Source organism: Macaca fascicularis, chromosome 1 (assembly GCF_037993035.2).
Source record: "Macaca fascicularis isolate 582-1 chromosome 1, T2T-MFA8v1.1".
Lineage (NCBI taxonomy): Eukaryota > Metazoa > Chordata > Mammalia > Primates > Cercopithecidae > Macaca > Macaca fascicularis.
Window position 1 is genome coordinate 208372727 of NC_088375.1, and position 24691 is coordinate 208397417.

Here is a 24691-nt window from a genome sequence, read left to right on the forward strand (position 1 = left end):
TTATCCCAAAATGAAGAAATTAAAGACCTGGGCTGGGCACAGTGGCTCACGCCTATAATCCTACCACTCTGGGAGGCCAAAGTAGGAGGATCACTTGAACTCAGGAGTTTGAGACCAGCCTGGGCAACGTAGTGAAACTTCGTTTTTTTTTTTTTTTTTACAAAGAATATATATAAAGACCTTAATGAAACACCTAGATTTGCTCACATATCCCTTACAAGAATCACCTCCAACCCCCCCTTACCCAGGCTGGAATGCAATCGCAACCACAGTTCACGGCAGGCTCAAATGATTCTCCCACCTTAGCCTCCCCAAGTAGCTGTGACTACAGGCATGCTCCACCACACCTGGCAATTTTTTGGTTTTGTTTTTTTTTTTTAGAAACAGGGTTTCACCATGTTGCCCAGACTGGTCACAAATTCCTAAGCTCAAGGGATCCTCCCGCTTTGGTCTCCCAAAATGTTGTGATTACAGGCATGAGCCACCACTTCTGGCAACCTTATTAACATAAGGTGAAGTGGCAGACATTTTACAAGATAGATGACAAACCCTAACCTCACTTCTTCTATTTATTATTCTTTTTTGACATGGAGTTTCACTCTGTCCTGCAGGCTAGAGTGCAGTGGTGCCATCTTGGCACACTGCAACCTCCGCCTCCCGGGTTCAAGCGATTCCCCTGCCTCAGCCTCCCAAGTAGCTGGGATTACAAGCACATGCCACCACGCCTGGCTAATTTATTGTATTTTTAGTAGAGATGGGGTTTCACCATGTTAGCCAGGATGGCCTCGATCTTCTGACCTCGTGACCTGCCCACCTCGGCCTCCCAAAGTGCTGGGATTACAGGCGTGAGCCAAAGGCGCCCAGCCTAACCTCACTTCTTAAGGCCACTGTCAGGAGGCACAAATAAATTAATCCATTCTCTAAAACGAAGTTTGTGTCTCCCCATGACAGTCTGTGATACCTGCTTTGCCCTAGCAGTGGAAACAACAATCTGGTAATATAGTCAAGCTGCTCCTGTCAGATGTATAGTTCCTGAATGAGCATTATAATGAACGCTGCTCAGGTTCATCTGTTCAGTAAGTTGGAGCCTACTACATGCCAGGCACTATGACAATAAGTAAGAGAGCAAGTCAGCCCTCACTGAACTTGCAATAAATAAGTAATTTAAATTATACTTAAGTACTGACAAGAAGTATGGGTGCTAAGAGTTTACTATAGGCTGGGTGCCGTGGCTCATACCTGTAATCCCAGCACCTTGGGAGGCCGAGGCGGGTGGATCACCTAGGTCAGAAGATCAAGACCAGCCTGGCCAACATAGTGAAACCTTGTCTCTACTAAAAATGCAAAAATTAGCCGGGTGTGTTAGCGGGCACCTGTAATTCCAGCTACTTGGGAGGCCGAGGCAGGAGAACTGCTTGAACCTGGGAGGCAGAGGTTGTGGTGAGCTGCAATTGTGCCACCGCACTCCAGCCTGGGCAACAGAGAGAGACTCCATCTCAAAAAAAAAAAACAAAAAAGTTTACTATAGCAAAGGAACCTGAAACAGTCTAGAATAGATCTCTACCTGCAAATCAGGATTCACCTGGGACAGCCGCTAACCACACCAATGCCCAAATCCCAAATCAAACAAATCAGAACTCTGTGAACCCTGGGCATTAACTAATTTTTTTTTCTTTTTTCTGAGACGGAGTTTCGCTTTTGTAGCCCAGGCTAGAGTGTAACGGCACGATCTCGGCTCACTGCAACCTCCGCCTCCCAGGTTCAGGCAATTCTCCTGCCTCAGCCTCCTGCGTAGCTGGGACTACAGGCGCCCGCCACCACGCCCAGCTAACTTTTGTATTTTTAGTAGAGACGGGGTTTCACCATGTTGGCCAGGCTCGTCTCAAACTCCTGACCTCGTGATTCGCCCGCCTCGACCTCCCAAAGTATTGGGATTACAGGCGTGAGCCACCGCGACCAGCTACACTTTTTTTTTTTTTTTTTTTTTGAGCTGGAGTTCACTCTGTCGCCAAGGCTGGGAGTGCAGTGGCGCGATCTCGGCTCAGTGCAACCTCCGCCTCTCAGGTTCTGAAGCGACTCTCCTGCCTCTGCCTCCCGAATAGCTGGGACTACAGGTACCCCTGGCTAATTTTTTATATTTTTAGTAGAGATGGGATTTCACCATGTTAGCCAGGCTGGTCTCGATCTCCTGACCTCGTGATCCGCCCGCCTTGGCCTCCCAAAGTGCTGGGATTACAGGTGTGAACCACCATGCCCGGCCCTTTTTTTTTTTTTTTTAAGGTAAACTAACAATGGCCTTTAGTCAATGAAATCATCATAGAAGTTATTTAAGCTGTGTCTTGAAGCTTGATTAGGTAGTAGTTTTCTGAAGGAACAATCTTTAAGATATAGTCTGAAAGATGAACAGGAAGAGTTGAAGGGAAAAGTATGAGGCAAAGGGAAGGGTGTGTGCAAAGGTCTGAAAGCAAAAAATGGCATGTGATGCCTTAGAGACACTGAAAGAAAGCCAAGAGCAGGCCAGGCGCGGTGGCTTAAGCCTGTAATCCCAGCACTTTGGGAGGCCGAGACAGGCGGATCACGAGGTCAGGAGATCGAGACCATCCTGGCTAACACGGTGAAACCCCGTCTCTACTAAAAAATACAAAAAACTAGCCGGGCGAGGTGGCGGGCGCCTGTAGTCCCAGCTACTCGGGAGGCTGAGGCAGGAGAATGGCGTGAACCCAAGAGGCGGAGCTTGCAGTGAGCTGAGATCCGGCCACTGCACTCCAGCCTGGGCAACAGAGCTAGACTCCGTCTCAAAAAAAAAAAAAAAAAAAAAGAAAAAAAAGAAAGAAAGCCAAGAGCAAGGCAGAGAAAAAAGAATAAAGTAGAGGTTCTCAAAGTACCACCCCTGGTCTAGCACCAACAGAATCACAGAGGAACTTGTCAGAAATACACATTTTCAGGCCCCACTCCAGACCTACTGAATGAGAAAGACACAGGGGACGGGAGCTGAGAGGGAACAGCAACCTGTGTTTCTGATGTCTAACATTAAAGATTCTGGATTTTAGGCTGGGCAAGGTGGCTCACACCTGTAATCCCAGCACCTTGGGAGGCTAAGGCAGGTGGATAGCCTAAGATCAGAAGTTTGAGACCAGCCTGGCCAACCTGGTGAAACCCTGTCTCTACTAAAAATACAAAAATTAGGTGGGCGTGGTAGGCACCTGTTATCTCAGCTACTCGGGAGCTACTCGGGAGGCTGAGGCAGGAGAATCCCTTCAACCCAGGAGGCAGAGGTTGCAGTGAATCAAGATCGTGCCATTGCACTCCAGCCTAGGTGACAGAGTGAGACTCCATATCAAATTAATTAATTAATTAATTAGCTGGGTGTGGTGGCGAGCACCTGGAAACCCAGCTACTCTGGAGACTGAGGCAGGAGAATCACTTGAACCCAGGAGGCGGAGGTTGCAGTGAGCCAAGATCGTGCCACTGCACTCCAGCCTGGACAACAGAATGAAACTCTCAAAAAAAAAAAAAAAATCTGGATTTTATTCTAAGATTAACGAAAAAATAATTGAGAGGTTTAAATATATGGATAACATGATCAGGATAATAGCACCTAAATGGCTTGGCATCAATAGCTGAGCATAGACTCCTCAAAATTTAATTTTTGTAATATTCAAGGGTCACAATCATGCCTTTAGGGCCAGGGAGGTAACATGAATGAGTAAGGAGGGCAATGTGAAATCCGAGGCGCTGCTCTCCAGCCAGCCTGCAATCTGCTCTGATGCCAATAGATATCTCACAAACATTTGTTTAGTGAAGGGATGCACTGGCAAACCTAGGGATCCTTTAACAAACTGGTTAAGAAAGGAGAGGGCTCTTGTAGGGAATCCAACTTCTCATTTCTTCAGATGGGGCTGCTTCCTAGCCTGCGTAGGCAAATCTGGCATTAAACCAAAATTTCAAAGAATAACCACTTTTTGATGCCTGTCCAAGTAGCAAAGGGATAAAAAGCAATTCAAAAAACAAGATGCCAATAACCCAGCCAGCTTACCTCCCACATGGAGCTTCTACCACTGAGCAAATGACCCATTTGGATGAATCTTTAGAAAAAGTCAGAACTTGGGAATGTTCCTTGTGATAGGCTTCCCAGGAACAACCATCCCCTGGGCCTAAAAGGCTGCCAAAACCTTCACCTTCACTTCAGTGGGTCAGATAAGAAGTTCTTAAGATTCCCAATCCTTACTAGACATGTAGCATCTCTGGATACAAGGCTTCTCAGGACCAAAAAAAAAAAAAAAAAAAAGAAAAAAAGCCAAATACAGATCTATCAAAAGGTCACCAGAAGCAAGCAAAAACTTTTCGGAACGAAGCAACTTACAGCACTGACAGAAATCCACCGATTTGGGTTCTTGACACAATAGCACCTCACCCAGATTTAGCCACAGACCACAGATGATGAGGGAGTGGTTACACATTCTGACTGAATCAGGTTAAAAAGCACATTCCAATGAAGTTCAGGATGCAGAAAAGGATTGCAACAGACACTAATGAGAAGGGAACAAAGAGTGATCGCTTTATTAAGGCACTTCCTTCCCCCAATTCCTCAGTTGAGAAAGTCAACAGTCTCAGACGTCCTATCTGCATTCTGGCCTCAGAAGCCTGAACACCAGGTACTAAGGGATTCTGCAGACCTTGCCCTACTGAGGTGTCTCAGAGACCTTCAGGGGAATCCATGGGAGGCGCTTCATGATGAAGAGAGTTCCCGCCTTCTGCCTATTTCTTAGAGATCCTGAAACCATTTCTCTCAGGTCAGAATAAATGAAGACACAGGCTTTAAATCCAAGTAGAGTCAAAATTCCAAAAGATTCTTATCTGGATATGTGGCTGAATTTTCATTTCCTATCTGAAGCAGGATTTGTCATGGTGGGTTTGCTACCCACCATCTTACCAGATGACTAGGTTTCAGAGTAGCCTATTTTATCTCTGTGCCCAGCAGATTAACTTTCAGTGGCTGAGTAACTTGCCCACAGAGCTAAGACTAACGGTAAAGGTTCCCACAACCACCTAGTTGGTGTTAACTGCCTTTCAGGTATAAAGTACAGTCCCAATGCCCTCTGAGGCGATGATTACAAAGGCTGACATTTATGGAGTGCCTACAATGTGCAGTGCTCGTGTGTGCTCTCTAGTAACCTATTTAATGTTCACCACCACCCCCATGAAACAGAGTTGGTGGCAGAATCTAGAGCCAGGAACTCTGTTGAGAAACAGTTTCAGACGTCCTATCTGCATTCTGGCCTCAGAAGCCTGAACAGCCAGGAACTCTGGCTCTAGAGCCCAAGCTCTTAATCACTAGACTATACTGCCTTTCTCAGGATATGGTCAGTCCATTCCATAAATAAGTACCTGATTCCATAATTAAGCATGTGGGCATCAAGTACTCTACCAAAAAAAAAAAAAGAGTAGTCACACAAAATCACCACCAGAAAAACTGCTTTTGCTCCAGCAATGCTCAATGTGACAACGCATGCTGAATTGCCCCAGGATCCTACCTCGTAGCTAAACATTAAGCCAAAAGCCTAAAAATTAAGTCCTTAAGAGTAAAGTCAAGAAACTGATACTTTTCTCAACTTTGATGGAGAGCAGACAGTGCTTCTGATATCTCCATCTTCTCTGCCCCTCATGTGGGTCCATGTCTAAAAGCACAATATTTAAAAAAACAAAAACAAACTAAACAGATCATAAACCTATTCCCTGGGCAGGGAGACAGAATAGACATCTACAAGTCAACCTTTAAGTTCCTTGAATTCAAGAAATAACTTATTCATTTAGATCAAAATTACCAAAACTTCCAACCAGAAACTAGTTTGCTTTGGTTTCCTCTCTGCCCCATCACCTTTCAGAAGGTGCAGAAATACTCACAGGCAAGCTGGAGGGTCTTGACTGAAGGCTCAGGTTCATATCTTCTTGCCCTCCCTTACTGGAGGTCATTGAGGGGGCTGAGGATGCCTGAGACCCAAATGAATCTTGAGATAGCTCCTACAACAAGAAAAACAAAAGCTGTGATGGCCTGGTATTGATAAACCAGGCAAGCTTACTTCATGGTGAAAGGGTTATGGGACTGTCTCTCATGAGTGTGAGAGAAAGCCCAGTTGCGAACAGTATTATCTGAAGGCCAGAAAAATCCAAGCCGTGACTTGCAAGAATGTCAACAGTGGACTCTTTCTGGCAGAACTGTCACCCATTCATTGCTACCTACAGAGGGCTATTTCTTGGGGTTAAATGCGAATGTATGGCCAACTTCAAGTTAAATCTATCAAGGAATGAGACCAATGAAACCACAAAAATCATGCTAGATCCTCTGCATTAAAATGAGTACTGCTTCCTTCAAAGACATCACCTTGGGATGAGATATTTATTCCAACAGTGCCACCAATACATAAACTTTTTAGGGGACCTGTCATCACTCAGTCATCTCTCTTCTTTGGGCTCTACAAAGAATAAAGCCCCAAATGCTATTTTAGGCTCTATTACCTATATCTTGTTCACCAGACATAACTCCAAATGAATTTTTGCTATTTCCCCAAACAAAATCCACCCACAAAAAATAACATTTACGACCACTGAGAGTATTCTAAAGAATGTGGTATCAGCTCTGGTGGCAATTCCAAATGAAGGGATCCAAGTATTTTGAGTGATAGCAGAATGGAATGGCAGTTGGAGTGAATGTACAGTACCACCTCTCAAAGTGACTGTTTTGAAAAAAGACCAACTCACTTGGATGCTCAAGTTCTGATGTTGATTTACAAAAAAAAAAGAAAAAAATTCAGTCCCATTATCTTTAATTTCTTATCCATCTATACAACTTTCCATTGCCCTATTTCTTCATCATTAAGGAGAGCTACAGATCTTTATATAGTTAAGGAGGTTATGCCTTTATTAGTTCAATCAATCCAGTTATCATGTTTACCCAGAGTTTAATTGGTCTTTAAGTGCACATTAGAGAACCATTCTGTACAGTAAAGTTCTCATGACACTAACCCCCAAGCTGTCTGTGGTCACACACAGGGAAGGGCAGGAGGTCAAGGATATCTTACCTGCGGTGGAGGGAAGCGCTGTTGGGAATAGGCAGTTTGCTGGGACTGCTGAGACTGGGGCTGAGGATACGCAGCCTGCTGGGAGAGCGTCGAGGGTGCTGGCTGCTGAGGTTGCTGCTGCTGGTAGGGAGACTGAGCCTGTGGCTGTGAGTAGGAGGGCTGGCTCTGAGGGTGCTGCTGTGTCGTGGACTGCTGGGAGGGGTATGGAGTCGGGGACTGCTGATGTGGAGGTTGGGATGGCTGCTGGGAGTATGGAGTCTGAGAGGACTGGAGCTGTGGTGGCTGAGACTGTGGCTGCTGCTGATACGAAGGTTGGGCATGAGGGGTCTGGGATGGTGGTTGCTGGGAGTAGGGTGGCTGCTGCTGCTGAGGGTGAGGACTTTGCTGGTTGTAATATGGAGTCTGGCCCTGTTGACCATACCCGCTGGGGCCTTGTTGTCCATAAGGAGGAATCTGTAGGAAACGAAAATATACTTTTAGCACTGACTCTCCTGAATGAGGAAAGATGAAGTGTTTTGTCAGAAGCTATGCACTGAGGATGAGTATAGAAAGCAAGCATGCAAGGCCTCATACTTAGGAGGCCCGGGGTTTTTCTCTCATCCCTGCCTAAACTGAGCCAGGAAGGACGGCCAAGCTGGGTTTTTAGGTGGTTTGTTTACAAGTGGACATTTATCCACTGAAAATTTACACTATTTACTATTGAGGCAACTAACACGAGTTTAAGAGCAGCTGTTTCTACCAATGAGCCTAATATTTTTATCACGGCCTAGACTGTTTTTATAAGTGTTAGGAATCTGTACCCTAACCACAATGAATAGTCAATAGCAGCCTGGCTCAGCCAACTGAAAACCTAGGGTTTAGTAATTCAGACAGTGTGCAAATCACTAAGCTACTTTGGTTCTTTCATTTAGTTTTCATTCAAAAAAAATGTTTGAGAGCCTACTCGATTACTTGTACCAGGCACTATTTTAGTCACTGGGTATGTATTTAGTAAGCAGGCAAAAGAATAAAATAAAATAAGTAAATAAATTACCTCATCTTTCCTCTATTAAAAAAAAGAGACAATTTTCTATATTAAAGGCATACGTTGCTTTAAAGTCTTAGAAGTAAAATTTGTTTTATATTCTCTCCCTATTTTCAGTATCAGTATCAAATATAAGTGATAGAAAACTTTGTCAACACAAAAATGACAATAAAGAGATAATGATGTGAATGGTTCCACAAAAGGAGATGGATAAGGGGAAATCTTAACATTTGTAACAATGCTGTTAACATCTTTTCTGTTCAATCTTCCCCTTTTCTTCTACTCCCAGTAACATTCATTTTGAACCAGATGGCAGATATGGTAAAGGCATTCAGAAGCATAAAGGGCCTTTTCTGTCCCCAGGGCACATGATATGAATGGTTTTCTTAGTAGTAGCAGTGCCTAGGTGTTCAGCCACTGCCTTTCATCCCACCTCATTCAGAGATCACCACTCACTAGGTATAAGCTGGCCTGTCAGGTCAAGAGAAAAAGAGGTATGTACCTGTGACCAGGGAGTAGTTCTCCTTGGAACACACATGGGACGGTGCCTATAGCTTTGGCTTTGCTAGTAGCACTCTGTAATTAACTGAGCCAACAGGTCTACAGTCTTGTCAAGAGGCTTGGAAGCCAAGGATACATTCTGATTCTATAGCTCACAGATCAGATTTTGGACAGCAACAAGGGTCAAGGTAATCAGAATCACCATCTACCTGCTGTGTATAAGAGAGGCCGCCCATGGCACTCTGCGCCCGGCCCTGCATGGTCATCGGGTACCGCTGCGGGGTCTGGGACCCATATGGCTGCCCTGGGTACCCATGTCCTTGCTGCGGTCCTGACGGAGGTCCCTGTTGCTGCGAGTATGGGTTAGTCCCACCATATGGCTGAGGTCTCATCTTGCCCATCTGATCCATTGGACTGGATGGCTACAAAATAAAAAGCATTTCATTAACCTGAGCTTTGATGGTCTCTGGCCACTGAATATACAACCCAAGTATACAGGTTTTTTCAGTCTGTATGCTACAAAGAAATCCAGTTACTTTGAAAGAGCAATGAGACTAACCTAGTAACCTTTAAGTCAACTGCCCTGCCTCAGAACCCTAATTTTGTCATTTGAAAAATGAAAATACCACCTATTTGTGAAAACATCTTATAAGCTAAAAACTACTTTGTAACTGTGGTACTGCTTGAGATCCAAGGGACAGGCCAGGTGTAAACAACAAAGGCCCTTCAGTTGGTAGAGGACGGTGCTGCTATGCACTGCCATCACCTTGTTAAACACCAAAATTGATGCTTCAATACTATGACGGGGAATTCATATACACAAACATCTAGATGTTTCTATTTTTCCAATAGTGAAAACTCCCCTTAAACACCTATAGCCTATCTGCACTACGGCACACTTAAATTTATGCTTTCTTCCAAATAAGCAAAGAAGCTAAGTGACAGTTGAGGGAACGGTAACTCTGAATTAAGAGCCTTGTGCATCTCAACTGAAAAGCTCATTTCCTTTAATATTCAAGAGTTCGAAGATGTAAGGAGGACAGAACTTTTGTTTCTCTGAGAGACAAGAAGATTCAATGGTAGACTATCATGGATGTTGCTTTCTTTCCAGCTCTTTGTGGAGCAACAGGTTCAATCAGCTCATTCACTTTTTGATATGCCTTTATCCTACTGGCGCTCCAGAGCACACCTTCGACTGCCAGAAATATCTACCTATATCTATTGGTGGTGTGGGGGCAGGGGGAAGTTCCTCTAAGCATCTTTTAGATACACACAAGATGCAGAGTAGGCGTGAGTCTGATATAAAACTTAAAAACTGGCTCTTACATTGGGGGTAAAGTAGATACTGATAATCTAGGCCTATCGTTAACTGTCAAATGAAGGAGTTCAGTGGTTCATTGATTTTAGCATGCATCAGAATCACTTGAAAGGCTTGTTAAAACAGACCACTAGAACCCACCTCCAAGGACTGGTCTAGGTTATCCCTAGGGTTCCTTCCAGTTCTATTATTCAAAATTAATAAGCTATTCTATAATTTAAGATATTAAGACCTTAAACAACAACAAAACCTCCAAAATAAAGGAAGGTGACATCCAAACAATTGGTTCTCTGTATTTATTTTTTAATAATGCTATTAAGTGTTTTATAGTAGAAGAAGTGAGCTTTCATGAAAGAAAACAGATAAGACAATAAGCCACAGAGGCTGTTCTTAATATCAAAAGGAAAAAAGAGAAGCAGAGTTATTTCTTAGGCTATATCTGAACTCTCAACTAACCTGGTGAGTGATGATGGGAATACTCCTCTCCCATGTTTCTGAACTGTATAAAATCACACTAAAACTGTGTCCCAAATCACTACTACATGTCAACATTATTAAAGTACTGTTTCCCACAATCCTAACTAAACAATTTTTGCCCGTCTTTCATCCATATTAGAAGCTCCAATAACGTTCCCAATCATAATTTCAGAGCTACATAGATTTTAGAGTTACTTAGGAAGTTCAAATTTAACAACAATTAAGAAATAGCATATGGTCCTCCCCATTACACCTGGCAATGGAGCCAAAACATCACCATTCTCTCCTGTAAAGAGCTTGGGGGCTTACATGGCCATATCATGCCACATATCACACTGAGGTCCTCATCTCATCCCAGACTGCAGCTGCTGTCCATGCGGCCTCCAACTGCAGAGACTATTTTGTTGAACAAAGAGATCAGCCTGCTCTGGGTATCTCTGTCAGTCTAGGTCTCCCCACAACATGAGGGGCAGTCATTACCATGGTTACTATAGAGCTTCTAGAGCAGTAGCTATTAACCAGGGATGCAGATTAGAATTTTCTGTGAAGCTTCATAAATGGCTAGGCCTCTCTCTAGAGATTCCAATTTACTGGGTCTGGAAGGGCTTGTGCTCTTCTCCAACCTTCTTAAAGATCTTTGAATGAGTCTGGTATATACTATTAGCTAAGAACCAGTGATCTAGAGAAGCACTGGCCAATAACATTTACTGTGATGGATAACTACTAAACACTTAAATTATCAAATATTACTCAGGAACTAAATTTTTATTTTTATTTACATTTAATTAATTTAAATTCACATAACTACATGTGGCTAGTGGCTTATTATGTTAGAGCAGTTCTAGGACAATGCTATTCCCAAATCATTTCCACCACTCCCTGGTCAATAATAGTTTCAAACTTCCTAACTACTAAATCCTGCACAGTATTATTACATAGAGCATAGTGTAGTAATTTGATAGACTTGGGTTCAAATCCTATCTCTCTCACCATCCTACCTTGAACACATCAGTTCTTTAAACGCACATAACATACTTCACACAGTACCTGGTATTTAAACGTCCAATAAATGGTAGCGATTATCAGTAATGATAAAACAGTGCTTCTACCTGGCTCTAAAGCCCTCTACAATGTGACCCGGTTTTCCACATTTTTTCAGTCTCACTCCAAGATTCCCCACATACTATCCACACCCAGCTCTATGCAATGGCATCCTGCCCTGCCCTCCTGTCCACAGTGGCTTCTAGTAACAGAAACTTGACCTTTCAAAATGAAGCCACTTCCCGTATCTTCAGCACACTTTGATCTCTCACATTTCTAAATGCCTTATTGTAAATCCAGTTAGCATCCTAAGATTTAACACTTAGTTGCAGCTAACTATTCCAACTAACTGATTGCATTTCTCAAGACTAGCTTCTGGGAAGCCAGAGATCAGGTGTTTTATCTTCAAAGCTCTCCCAAATACCAAAGTACAGAGCTTGGGCTCAGTGATTGTTCAATGTGCAATGCTGTCCTATTCCAAAAAGGGGTAGGAGACACTATGGGGACAAAGCCCAAATCAAACTATCTAGCCACAAAGCCAGGGTCATACCCTAAATCTAACTCTAACACAGGTTATGACTTTGAAGGTAGAAAAAGAGTTGGACTGAAGTGAAAGAGAGAGAAGGATAACAATACTCAAGGGAGAACAGGCACACTTTAAGAATAACCTGGTTGGGCGCAGTGTCTCACATCTGTAATCCTAGCACTTTGGGAGGCCAAGGCAGGTGGATCACTTGAGGCCAGGAGTTGGGAGACAAACCTGGCTAACACAGTGAAACCTTACCTCTACTAAAAATACAAAAATTAGCTGGGTGTGGCGGCGCATGCCTGTAGTCTCAGCTACTTGGGAGGCTGAGGTATGAGAATCACTTGAACCTGGGAGGTGGAGAACTGAAACGAGCTGAGATCGCACCACTGCACTCCAGCCTGGGCAGCAGAGCAAGACTGTCTCAAAAACAAACAAACAAACAAAAAACCTCCAAGGCCAGGCACGGTGACTCAGGCCTGTATTCGCAGCACTGAGGTGGGTGAATCACTTGAGGTCAGGAGTTCCAGACCAGCCTGGCCAACATGGTGAAACCCTGTCTCTACTAAAATACAAAAATTAGCCGGGCGTGGTGGCACGCGCCTGTTAATCCCAGCTACTCAGTAGGCTGAGGCAGGTGAACCACCTAAACCCAGGAGGCAGAAGCTGCAGCGAGCGGAGATCATGCCACTGCACTCCAGCCTGGGCAACAGAGCGGGACTCTGTCTCAAAAAAAAAAAAAAAAAAAGTTGATACCAGGGAGAATTTCAGAACTGCAGGGACATCCTCATATACACTGCTTAAAAACAAAAGGCTAAGGACAAGTCACATTTTCCTCTCTCACATGGGGGCCTGCACTCCCAATTGAGTACAGCTATTTACATGAGGGCTATAAAGGGTTCAAGGAATGTCCCACCTCAACTTTAGGAAATCTTTGTAGACCAAAAAATAAATGTACATCAAAGAAATTTTTATTCTAAAAATAAAATCAATATGCTTCCTTTTTCTGGTCATCAGATTTCTGACTCCCTCCCATCACAAAAGGCTTATGATCAACAGAATATGCAGCTTATTTGGCAAACTAAATACATATTCAGTTCAAACAATCAGGTTATTCTGGTCTTATGTAAAAGTTAGACATCTGCTTGAATCAGAAGGGGAGGTCGGCAGAGACCTAACTCACACTTATGACATTTAAAACCATCGTGAACGATTTGTGATTTGCAGTTATAGATGAAATGCCATCTCCCAATCTCTAGTAACAGAGAAGGGGCCTTAAATCTTCACTGATCAGTTTTATTGGAAAGTAGCAATCTCACACCAGAAAAATCCCTAGATGCAAGATACAAAAGCCAGTATCAGCAGTCTGCAGGCACAAGGCAGGGGATGGAAACACCAAACCCTAGCTGCAAAAAGCCAGAGATTCCACTCTGGGAAAGACAGAGGAAATCCTTTCAATGGGAAACCACAGGAGTAGATTACTGTGATTACACTTCAAAAGCAAAGGCTCTGCCACAGAAACACATAATTGAGAGGAAAATGCTGCCCCTTGATCAGCAAAGTCAGGCCCCCTGCTATATACTCTCCTGAATTCATAAAAAATAACAATAAAAAAGGAGGAAAGAGCCATAAGAAAACTCCTCATCTCCATCCACCACTTATCTCCTTCCAGATCACTGGCCATGTTATAAACTGCCTGCCAAATGAAATGTATCAAAAGATGCAGTTTAGGGGCATCAAAGGCAAGGACGCCTAGCAGCTTGTCCTTCTGAATATATTCAGAACAAACAGCTAGCAGACAGACCCCTTACATAGGGAGTTCCCCTGCTCCAATCCAACAGAATTACAAGACCCTCCAGACTAATGGGCTACTGGAACCTCTTGCATCAAGGAAAACCAAAATGACCCTCAAAAACTGCTGAAATTAACAGACTAGACTTTTAAGGTAGACCTAGGCTAAATGTCTTATAACCCAAAGTAACCACTTTGTGAAACTCACAGATTAAAATATGCTTCAAATTCTCCATCTGACCATGACCGAGGAGACAGCAGAGAAGACACAGCCAAGAACTCAAAACTTCTAAGCAGAGATACACCATTTACAAAAATGTACCACACCACGTGGCAATGGCACCAGGAAAGAGAAACTTCATAATTTTATTTAAATAAAAGTACAACTGAGGAAAGCTCCAGTTCCAATCCAAGGATACAGAAAGAAGTGACCAGGCAGCAACCCTAAGGAGCTAAATTTAGTACTCAACAGTGCCAAGGGCTAGCAAAAATAAGAACAGAGAGGGTTGGGCCAGGGGCTGCCAAAAAGGTGTCCATCAGAGAGAAGTCTTGACCACCACTCATTTTGTCATCCTAAATGCTAACTAGTTGGGGCCAGTGTAAACCTAGAGCTATAACCTTGACTTTTGGATATTTAAATATTATTACTCCTTGTGCTTTCAATTTATTCCTGGCTAGATTTGTTATATGACTTTTAATAATAACAATAAAAAAATGCATCCCTGGCTCTTTAACCAAAAGAACCCCCCTAATTGATTCCCACAGTAATTAACCTGCATTTTACCTCAGAGAGCGGTAGTTAAGGAAGTCGGCACTGCTATTTATAACTCATCTCAAATTGAGGGCAGACTGCCTAAAATCTAACACATCCCAGCTGTACTCCTGTTTGAACTGGGGCCAAGGGAATTTTTTAAAGCAATCTTGGCACCGAATGAATGACACCAACAGTATGAGAGCGCGAGTGGTTGTGTTGTGGTGACGTAGCATTGGAGGTGGAATGGAGAGGGGGGCCAGTGTACTGTGATCCCTCTGGTGCATGCCTGCTGCTTGCTGAGTCCCAGTACAGTAAGCTGGGAACCGCCCACTGAGAGCCAAACACAGGAAAAGGCTTTTCCTGTGGAACGCCTTGAAGTGAGAAACACATGGCTAATCTGCATAAACTCGAAGCCACACCGCCCCTGCCAGGAAGGTTAGTGCTCGTAATCTCTGGCCATGAAGCTGGCTGCCTGGGAGGACTTGGACTGGCGCCTGATAACCCAGAAAGAGCCGAGAGAACAGATGGGTAAGGACCCCAGCAGAAAACAGCCCCAGGTCACATGACTCGCCACATGGCCCCGCCAGCACAAACTATTGTCTGGCTTCAGAGCTCCCTATACAAAGGCACCCCGTCCTCCGCTTCCTGTGATTCCGGGGACAGGCGGCAGCTGTTGATCCAGTTCCAGCATGGGACCCTCCCCTGTGATAGGGCATTCCAGGCAGGGACAAGTGTAAAAATTAAGGCCTCTCCCAACCAACAGCTTTCAGCTTCCTGCCAGCTGCACGTGGCTCACTTAGATCTCAGGAGCAATCTCAGGACAGACTAGGCTTCCACCAAAAAAAAAAAAATAAATAACACCCTATGTACCCTGGCACATAAAATGACCAGCATAAATCATTATCATTGTCCCTTCTCTCCCCAGCCACAGACATCTATATCTAATGCCCCTTATCCTGTCTTTTCTCTATCACCTAGTACTTCAGGCCTTCTTTGAAGACTAGTCAAGAACTCCGAGCCCCCAACTGAGGAGAAATTGTCCAGAAACCTGTTTGTCTTAGTTTTACCCCTAAGACCCTGCCTCCTAAAATAAGGAGACTACCTTCATCTTGTTTTAAATAGTGGGGAAACATGACTGTTTATATGACCTAGGACAATAAGAGATTTCTAACCTCCTATATGGCCTCAACAGAGACAACACTAAAAATTTCCTGAAGCCAAGCTGATGATAGGAAAAGAAAAAAATCTCATCAGATTATACCCACACCTGATGCAGGGAATCAAACCCACTCAGTCTAGGATTCTCTTCATTCATAACCTAGGAACCATACCTCAGTTTTCTACTTCACAATTCATTCTAGTTCGTTCAAGTTCTAAACAAACTGACCATCTGCCTTTGGTGAGAGAGGAATCATCAACAACTAATTTGAACTACCACTCCCCAAAAAAGTTTTGTTTTTTAAAAATTCTTTCAAGCTTCCATAAATTTCCAAGTGGAATAAAAATTGGCCAAGCACAGTGACTCACGCATGTAATCCCAACACTCTGGGTGGCCTAGGGTGCAGATCGCCTGAGGTCAGGAGTTTGAGACCAGGCTGGCCAACATGGCGAAACCCCGTCTCTACTAAAACTACAAAAATTAGCCCAGCATGGTGGCATGTGCCTATAATCCCAGCTACTCAGGAGGCTGAGGCAGGAGAATCGCTTGAACCTGGGAGGCAGAGGCTGTAGTTAGCCAAGATCCCACCACTGCACTCCAGCCTGGGCAACAGAGCAAGGCTCTATTTCGAAAACAAAAACAAACAAACAAAAAAAACCACCACAAAAATCAGTGAAAATTTCTATCTACTTCATTCTGCTTACAGAAACCATTCTAGAAGATCAGACACATTCCCCTTTGCAGACTTAGCCCATTCCAATGATATCCCCTGAAGCACCAGCCTGATCAAACCTCCAGGAAGGGGCTTGCGACCAGATGTCAAACCAAGAACATCTAGAACGTGATGTAAAGCAAAACAAAGGCCTCATTATCTTCTGGGCTTAGCGATATATAGGCTACCATCTCTATCCTTCCAGACCAGAAGAGAAAACTTACTAAGGTTAGAAAAAGGAGATCAAAAGGGAGTCATTGAATCATATAGCAAAACTCCATCAGATTATAAGAACCAACCATAACCGCCTCACAGCTATCTACCAAAAAGAGGCATGCCAGAAAAACCACAACCAGGTGACTGATACTTCTTCACTTCTTTGGTGCCAGAAAGAGCCCTTAAAATAAAGCCGCTAGAGCATCAAACTAATGAATTCCAACAAATGGTTAGTACTTCTCTCTTCATCCAGAGCACTTTCATTAGCCACCTTTTCCAGAACAGGTAGCTATCATCATTTCCAGAGAAAATGCTCTTCCTAAAATGAAGATCACTTTTTTCTAAGTCCAAACTTAACTAACCAATTTCTCCCTATTTCAAACAAATTACAAAAGCCACTAAAGAAACCAAGTAACTTCTCTGGAAAAAAAATCCTTTCAGGTACTGCTTAAAACCCAGGGTTAGGCCAGGCACAGTGGCTCACACCTGTAATCTTTGGGAGGCTGAGGACAGAGGATCATGAGGTCAAGAGTTTGAGACCAGCCTGGCCAATATGGTGAAACCTAGTCTCTACTAAAAATACAAGTATTAGCTGGACATGGTGGCACGTGCCTTATAGTCCCAGCTACTCAGCAGGCTGAGGCAGGAGAATCGCTTGAACCTGGGAGGCGGAGGTCTCAGTAAGCCAAGATCGCGCCACTGCACTCCAGCCTGGGTGACAGAGCAAGACTCCGTCTCAAAAAACAAAAACAAAAACAAACCAGGGTTATAAAAACAACAGTCAGGCCCCAAGAAAACTATCAAACAAGAACAAAAATGTCATCTCATAAAATTAAACGTCCCCTTCTTTACAACTTTTTATCTCAGAAGGCAGCAGTACAACCAGGTGCAAAAAGCAGATAAACTGAGAGGCAGTAAGCACATCTGGGGTCCAATGCCAGTTCTCAAACCAACTTCCTGAGGGAGTGGTCAAGATGATCAACCAGGTTGAACCTCAACCTCCTCAGCTCCTCAATCCAATTCTACCCTCCAGATTCTTAATTAGCAGGTCTGGGACGGGGGTCAGGCCAGGAATCTTTTTTTTTTTTTTTTTTTTTTTTGAGACAAGGTGTCTCAATCTATCAACCCAGCTGGAGTGCAGTGATGCAATCATGGCCCACTGCAGGCTCAACCTCCTATCCTTGGGTTCAGATGATCCTCCCATCTCAGCCTCCTGAGCAACTGGGACTATAAGCACATGCCATCATAGCCAGTTTTTGTAGAGATGGGGTTTCACCATGTTCACAGGCTGTTCTTGAACTCCTAAGCTCAAGTGATCCGCCAGCTTCAGCCTCCCAAAGTGCTGGGATTACAGGCATGAGCCACTGCGCCCGGCCAGGAATCTGTATTTTTAATCTTAAGAGATTCTCGTATCCAGTCTGGGAGCATTTTGGCTACAGGGCCAAAGGTTAACTGACAATCAAATAAATTAAGATTGTATTTTTTTTTTTTGAGACAGAGTCTTGTTTGCTCTGTCACCCATGCTGGAATGCAGTGATGCCATCACTGCAACCTCCACCTCCCGGGTTCAAGTGATTCTCCTGCCACAGTCACCCTAGTAGCTGGGATTATAGGCCTGTGCCACCACGTCAGGCTAATTTTTGTATTTTTGGTGAAGACGGGATTTTACCATGTTGGCCAAGCTGGAAGGTTGTACTTTTTTTTTTTTTTGAGACAGACTCTCATTGTCACCAGGCTGGAGTGCAGTGCGCAACCTCAGCTCACTGCAACTTCTGCCTCCCAGGTTCAAGCAATTCTCCTACCTCAACCTCCTGAGTAGCTGGGATTACAGGCGCGCGCCACCATGCCCAGCTAATATTTGTATTTTTAGTAGAGACGGGTTTTCACTATGTTCGTCAGGCTGGTCTCAAACACCTGACCTCGTGATCCACCTGCCTCAGCCTCCCAAAGTGCTGGGATTACAGATGTGAGCCACCACTCCCAGCCCAGTTGTACCTTTTTAAAAAGAAAAAAAAAAGTATAGAGCTTCACACTACTTTGAGCAAGTCACTTCATTCCTTGGCACCAGAACTATCTGTAAACAGGGATTAAAAACTTTAACAAAAATATGAGACAGTTCAAATGATAAGTATGTGAAATGCTTGTTATAGTGCCAATCCATCTCCAGCAGAGTATCTCTAGAATTCAGATGTACATCCATTTTCCTTAGCCAAACAATGGTCTGAAGAGGGCAGTGCCTGGCCAGCAGAGAAAAGCCAGAAATGCACCTCAGATTCCCAAATGAGCAGCACTTTCAGTCAAAATCAAGCTTTCCCAAATTTCTATACTCAGTCTCAGATTGTCTGGTTCACCTGGGCAAGTATCACTAACATACTAATGCTTTACTTATTTATCTTGTTTGCTATCTGTATCCTTGACTAGAATATAAATTTCAGGTAGGCAGAGAGAAAGATATGTGTACAAAACAAACATGCTCCCCTATGCCCAAAAGCAGGAAAGGAAAGGGGAATGTAGAAGAAAAAGTGAAACTCTAGTGGCCTGGCAATTCCTATCTGCTTTAATGCTGAACCGAAATGCTCTGGATCTACAGGAGTCCCCCCTTATCCTTGATTTTGCTTTCCAAGGTTTCAGTTACCCACAGTCAACCACAATCTGAAAACATTACATACAATAAGATATTTTGAAAGAGAGAGACCACAATCACATAATTGTTGTATTTTATCATTAGTTATTGTTAATGTCTTACTGCGCTTAATACATCAAACTTTATCATAGGTACGCATGTACAGGAAAACAAAAGTACAATCAAACCTTTGTATCCATGGGTTCTGCATCCACGGATTCAGCCAGCCTCAGATCAAAAATGTAATTAGGCCTATGATGGTTGTGCCTGTACTGAAAGTGTACACTTTTTTTCTTGTCATTATTCCCTAAACAATATAGCATAACAACTACTTACATAATATCTACATTGTATGAGGTATTATAAGTAATCTAGAAATGATTTAACATATACAGGAGAATGTACATATTAATAGTTTATATGCAAATATCATGCGATTTTATATATTCCCCAGATTTCAGTATCCTCAGGGGGTCCTGGAACCAACCCCCTACGGATACTGAGGGGCATCTGCACATTCAGGGTCTGGTACTTTTAGGCATCCACTGGGGGTCTTGGAAGATATCCCCACACAGATAAAGGAAGACTACTGTACATGGCCAGTTCTATGCAGTGGCTTAAGAGCTCTGCCCCTACAGTGCCTTCAACTTTTGTCTCTCAGTTTCCTTATCAACAGAACAGATAGTAGTACCACACTTCAGGGTCAAATAAAGTAATAAAGAACAACAACAAAAAAAAACGGTCAAGTGCGGTGGCTCATGCCTGTAATCCCAACACTTTGGGAGGCAGAGGCGGGCAGATCACCTGAGGTCAGGAGTTTGAGACCAGCCTGGCCAACATGGAGAAACCCCGTCTCTACTAAAAATATAAAAATTAGCCAGGCGTGGTGGTGCATGCCTGTAATCCCAGCTACTCAGGAGGCTGAGGCAGGAGAATTGCTTGAACCTGGGAGGTGGAGGTTGCGTTGAGTTCAAGATTGCGCCATTGCACTGCAACCTGAGCAACAGAGCAAACTCTGTCTCAGAAAAAAAAAACAACTGTTCCTCAAATCAGCTGGGCATCCTCTAGCCTCAAAGCCTTTGTATTCACAGATCCTTCCACTTGGAATACTTTCTTCACCCAGATATTAGTATAGCTCACTTTTATGTCAAATATCACTTCAGTGTGGCCTTTCCTGGTGAACTCATCTAGTATTTTAACCCTGCACATTCCTATACTTGGTCCCTGATTAACTTTTTCTCCCAAGCATGTATCACTAATGTAGTATATGGTTCACTTATTTATCTTGTTTAATCTATGTGTCCTGTGTGTGTTTAATTCACTGCTGTATCCTCTAGCACCCAGAATGTCAGCTATCATAATCCTACACAAGTGCTAACAATTAAGGTCTGTCCCATACACTTAAGACCAGAAGCCCAAAGTCATCAACTAGAGGTTAACTGATAATCAAATAAATTTAGGTTGTACTTTTTTAAAAAGAAAAATAAAGTATAGTTTCACACCACTTTGAGCAAGTCACTTCATCTCTTGGCACCAGAACCATCTGTAAACAGGGATTAAAAACTGTTTAACAAAGATACAAAACAGTTCAAATGATAAGTATGTGAAATGCTTGTTACAGTGCCAGTTCATAAAGTGCACACATAATGGATGTTACTTCTCTCTCTTCACCCTCAATAGAAGAAATGGCAAAATGGGGTTGAGAGCAGTTTCAAAATACCTACTTAAAAAACATGAACTCACAAGTCAGACACCAAAAGGGTTGGCCAGTCCAAGTTTCAAGCACCACCTACTTTCAGTCTGTTCTCCCAGAGGATTTTGTTCAAAGCTCCTTCCAAGAATCCTGACAGTACAGCCAATAGTATTCAACCGGGGCAATACCAACCACTGAGAAGTGTTTGGAAATAAATGTATGAAAGTGCCTTTTTTGGTTGTCACAGCAACTCTATAGTGCTACTGGCATTTATTATCTGGGGAGCAAGATGCCAATGTCCTGCAATATAGCACCATGAAAAGAAGAGCCTTGCTGGCTGGGCACAGTGGCTCATCCTGTAATCTCAGCACTTTGGGAGGGCCAGGCAAGCGAATCACCTGAGGTCAGGAGTTCGAGACCAGCCAGGCCAACATGGGAAAACCCTGTCTCTACTAAAAATACAAAAATTAGTTGGGTGTGGTGGCGCATGCCTGTAATCTCAGCTACTCAGGAGGCTGAGGCAGGAGAATGGTTTGAACCTGCGAGGCAGTGGTTGCAGTGAGCTGAGATCACAACTGCACCTCATCCTGGGTGACAGAGTGAGACTCCATCTCCCCCCCACCAAAAACAAAAACAAAAAAAAACAGAAGAGCCTTGCTGAGGAACAATGGACTCTAACCCAGTATGCCTCAATGGATAACTTCCTATAAAACCTGACCCTAGAGGGAAAGGGACTCAGAACTGACCAGCACCCATCCTAAGAGCTCAAGAGTACAAAGCTACCCATCAGACAAGGTGAGTATAAGTAAAACTTTTAAAAAACAGTTGTGGCCGGGCGCGGTGGCTCAAGCCTGTAATCCCAGCACTTTGGGAGGCCGAGACGGGCGGATCACGAGGTCAGGAGATCGAGACCATCCTGGGTAACACAGTGAAACCCCGTCTCTACTAAAAATACAAAAACTTAGCCGGGCGAGGTGGCAGGCGCCTGTAGTCCCAGCTACTCGGGAGGCTGAGGCAGGAGAATGGTGTGAACCCGGGAGGTGGAGCTTGCAGTGAGCTGAGATCCGGCCACTGCACTCCAGCCTGGGTGACAGAGCGAGACTCCGTCTCAAAAATAAAAATAAAAATAAAAACAAAATAAAAAAAAATAAAAAACAGTTGTGTTGTTCTCCAATGCATTTATTACAACTGTAACTATATAGTTATTTGTACTTATCTGCTTACATATTTTTCCCCACTAGAAAGTACTCCATGGAGGCAGGAATTATGAATCCTATGTTCATAACATACTACCTGATCCACTATAGAAGCTCAATAAGTGTTTTTGCATTAATGTAAGCAACTAGCTTGTGGCAGATACTCACAGGTTTTTTTCTGGTTTTTTTTTTTTTTTTGAGACAGAGTCTCACTCTGTCACCAAGGTTGGAGTGCAGTGGTGCGATCTCGGCTCACTGCAACCTTTGCCTCCCAGGTTCAAGCGATTCTCCTGCCTCAGCCTCCTGAGTAGCTGGGATTACAGGCACGCACTACCACTCCCCACTAATTTCTGTATTTTTAGTAGAGATAGGGTTTCACCACGTTGGTCAGGCTGGTCTCAAACTCCTGACCTCATGATTCGCCTACCTAAGTCTCCCCAAGTACTGGGATTATAGGCGTGAGTCACCGCACCCAGTCTGATACTCACAGGTTTTTCAAAAAAGATCTCTGCCATGTGACTTCTTACATTGGCAAGGCCCAACTATTTTATGGTTTTTTTTAAAGACGGGTCTCCCTACATTGCCCAGGCTGGCCTGGAACTCCAGGGCTCATGTGATCTTCCTGCCTCAGCCTCTGGAGCAGCGGAGATTAGAGGCATCTGCCACTGTCACCAGCAGATTTTATGCTTTAGATTAAACAACATTTCAACAACAGGACTGTGCAATTAAGTGAACTTTAAAAAGTTCTTATCCTAAAAATTCTTGAGAAATGGAAAATATCATAAAAGTCTAGGAAATCTTGATGGTACGCAAAGACACGCTGGTATACTGCATCCCAGTATATGCTCAAAAATTAGAAACTTGTTCCCCATGTGAGGTGATAAAGATTGAAATCAGATAAAGGTACTTCCTCCCACAGACCATCCTCTGGTGCTTCTACTAGGAAAAGGACCTTGGCACAGACGGACCACATGCCCAACTGAATATTGCTGTCCTTTTGATGTTTTCTGCCTTATTACCTACCATTAAGTGATATGGTACACTTAAGGAATACATGGAGGGGCAAAAGTAATGTTACAGAGCTTTACCCAGGAGTGCACATTCCAACTTTTGTTCTATATGCATCTTCTGATCTAGTTTCTAAAATACTCCTCCCTCTTCCATGTTAAACTGATTTGCAGGTTAAGTGCTGAATACAAACAAAGTAAATAAAGGTAAAAACTGCCCCTAGCCACAAAACTTCAAAGCCTCGTTTTCTTTCTCTAATTTCTCCCATTCTTTTTATTTTATCTACAACTGCAAACTTGGACTGGTCTTTCAGTTACACAAAAAAGATCCTAAATTTCTCTAATACATAATTCTATATCCTGCTATCCTGCCAAAGAAGATATCTGTGACATATCACTGAGCTGTAGGAACTTAATTTACATGCAGTCTTGGATTCTGTTTGTCATCATGCTTCTACATCAATCCAATCAAGTACTGTATTTTGATAAAAACACCAAGAAGCAGCAGCAATGCCACTGTGTTTATTTCATTAATTTCTAGGGCTGCCTTGGACTACTTTCCCAAAATACCAGTCTTTCACTAGGTCCCGCCAAGTGGTCCCGCCAAGTCCACTCTGAACTATAGTAGGCACAATTAAGTAAGTTAAAGAACGGCCCAGGGCATAGTCAACCTTATTAAGATTATAGATGCGGTACGGTGGCTCGTGCCTGTCATCCCAGCACTTTGAGAGGCAGAGGCAGGTGGATCATGAGGTCAGGAGTTCGAGACCAGCCTGGCCGACATAGTGAAACCCCATCTCTACTAAAAGTACAAAAATTAGCCGGGCATGGTGACACACGCCTGTAGTCCCAGCTACTTGGGAGGCTGGGCTGAGGCAGGAGAATCGCTTGAACCTAGGAAGCAGAGGTTGCGGTGAGCCGAGATTGCGCCACTACACTGCAGCCTGGGCAACAGAATGAGACTCCATCTCAAAAAAAAAAGATTATAGATGCATCCAAATCCTCAGGTTTTAAGGTCAGCAATTCCCTGGCTGGAAAACCAGAATACTACAAATTCTCTAGTTCTTTTCAATGTTCCAAAAGTATGCTGGTACATAGCAACCTCATCTACACCACTCATACAACTATACAAGTATGTACAGGAGACTCTGGCTTCATGATTTATCCCAGGAGTGTACAGGGCCATACCAGTTAGCAGTTGTCTTTTCAGAAGCTTATTGTCTCTATTCTTTGCCATCTCTGGCCAGTATAATCAAGTTGGGATGGACAGTTGGCATTCTAAACTAGCCAACATTTAATTCTCTTTTTCCCTACCCCCTTCAGTCTATGATGCCTCGAAATTTCCCTTTGGTGAATGTGTTTGGCTGGGTGAGCCCAGCTATCTTAATTTCATTTTAACCCAAAATACCATAATGAGACCACATATTGGTCACTTGAGGTTTTATGTTGGAGTTTTAAAGAAGCCAATTCAAAGTGGCACTGGAAAGCAGAGGATTGAAATCACAAACTGTAAAGAAAAACAATGTTACAAATCTGTCCTGGGCCAACAGAACCCCAAAAACAGATTAAGGAAT

General features: G+C 43.5%; 1 protein-coding gene across 4 annotated transcripts in view; it reads right to left on the bottom strand.

The window, feature by feature from the left end:
• Positions 1–24691, bottom strand: part of ARID1A (AT-rich interaction domain 1A) — an 86239-nt gene that overhangs the window by 44074 nt on the left and 17474 nt on the right. For all 4 annotated transcript variants that reach the window (XR_012423958.1, XM_045377147.2, XM_005544322.5 and 1 more), the window contains exons 2-4: positions 8814–9026; positions 7080–7532; positions 5905–6021 (exon numbers count right to left, since the gene is read on the bottom strand). Coding sequence is in view for 3 of the 4 variants with exons in the window: in XM_045377147.2 (XP_045233082.2) it covers positions 5905–6021; positions 7080–7532; positions 8814–9026 (783 nt within the window). In the remaining variant the exon portion in view is untranslated. The remainder of the gene's footprint in view (positions 1–5904; positions 6022–7079; positions 7533–8813; positions 9027–24691) is intronic.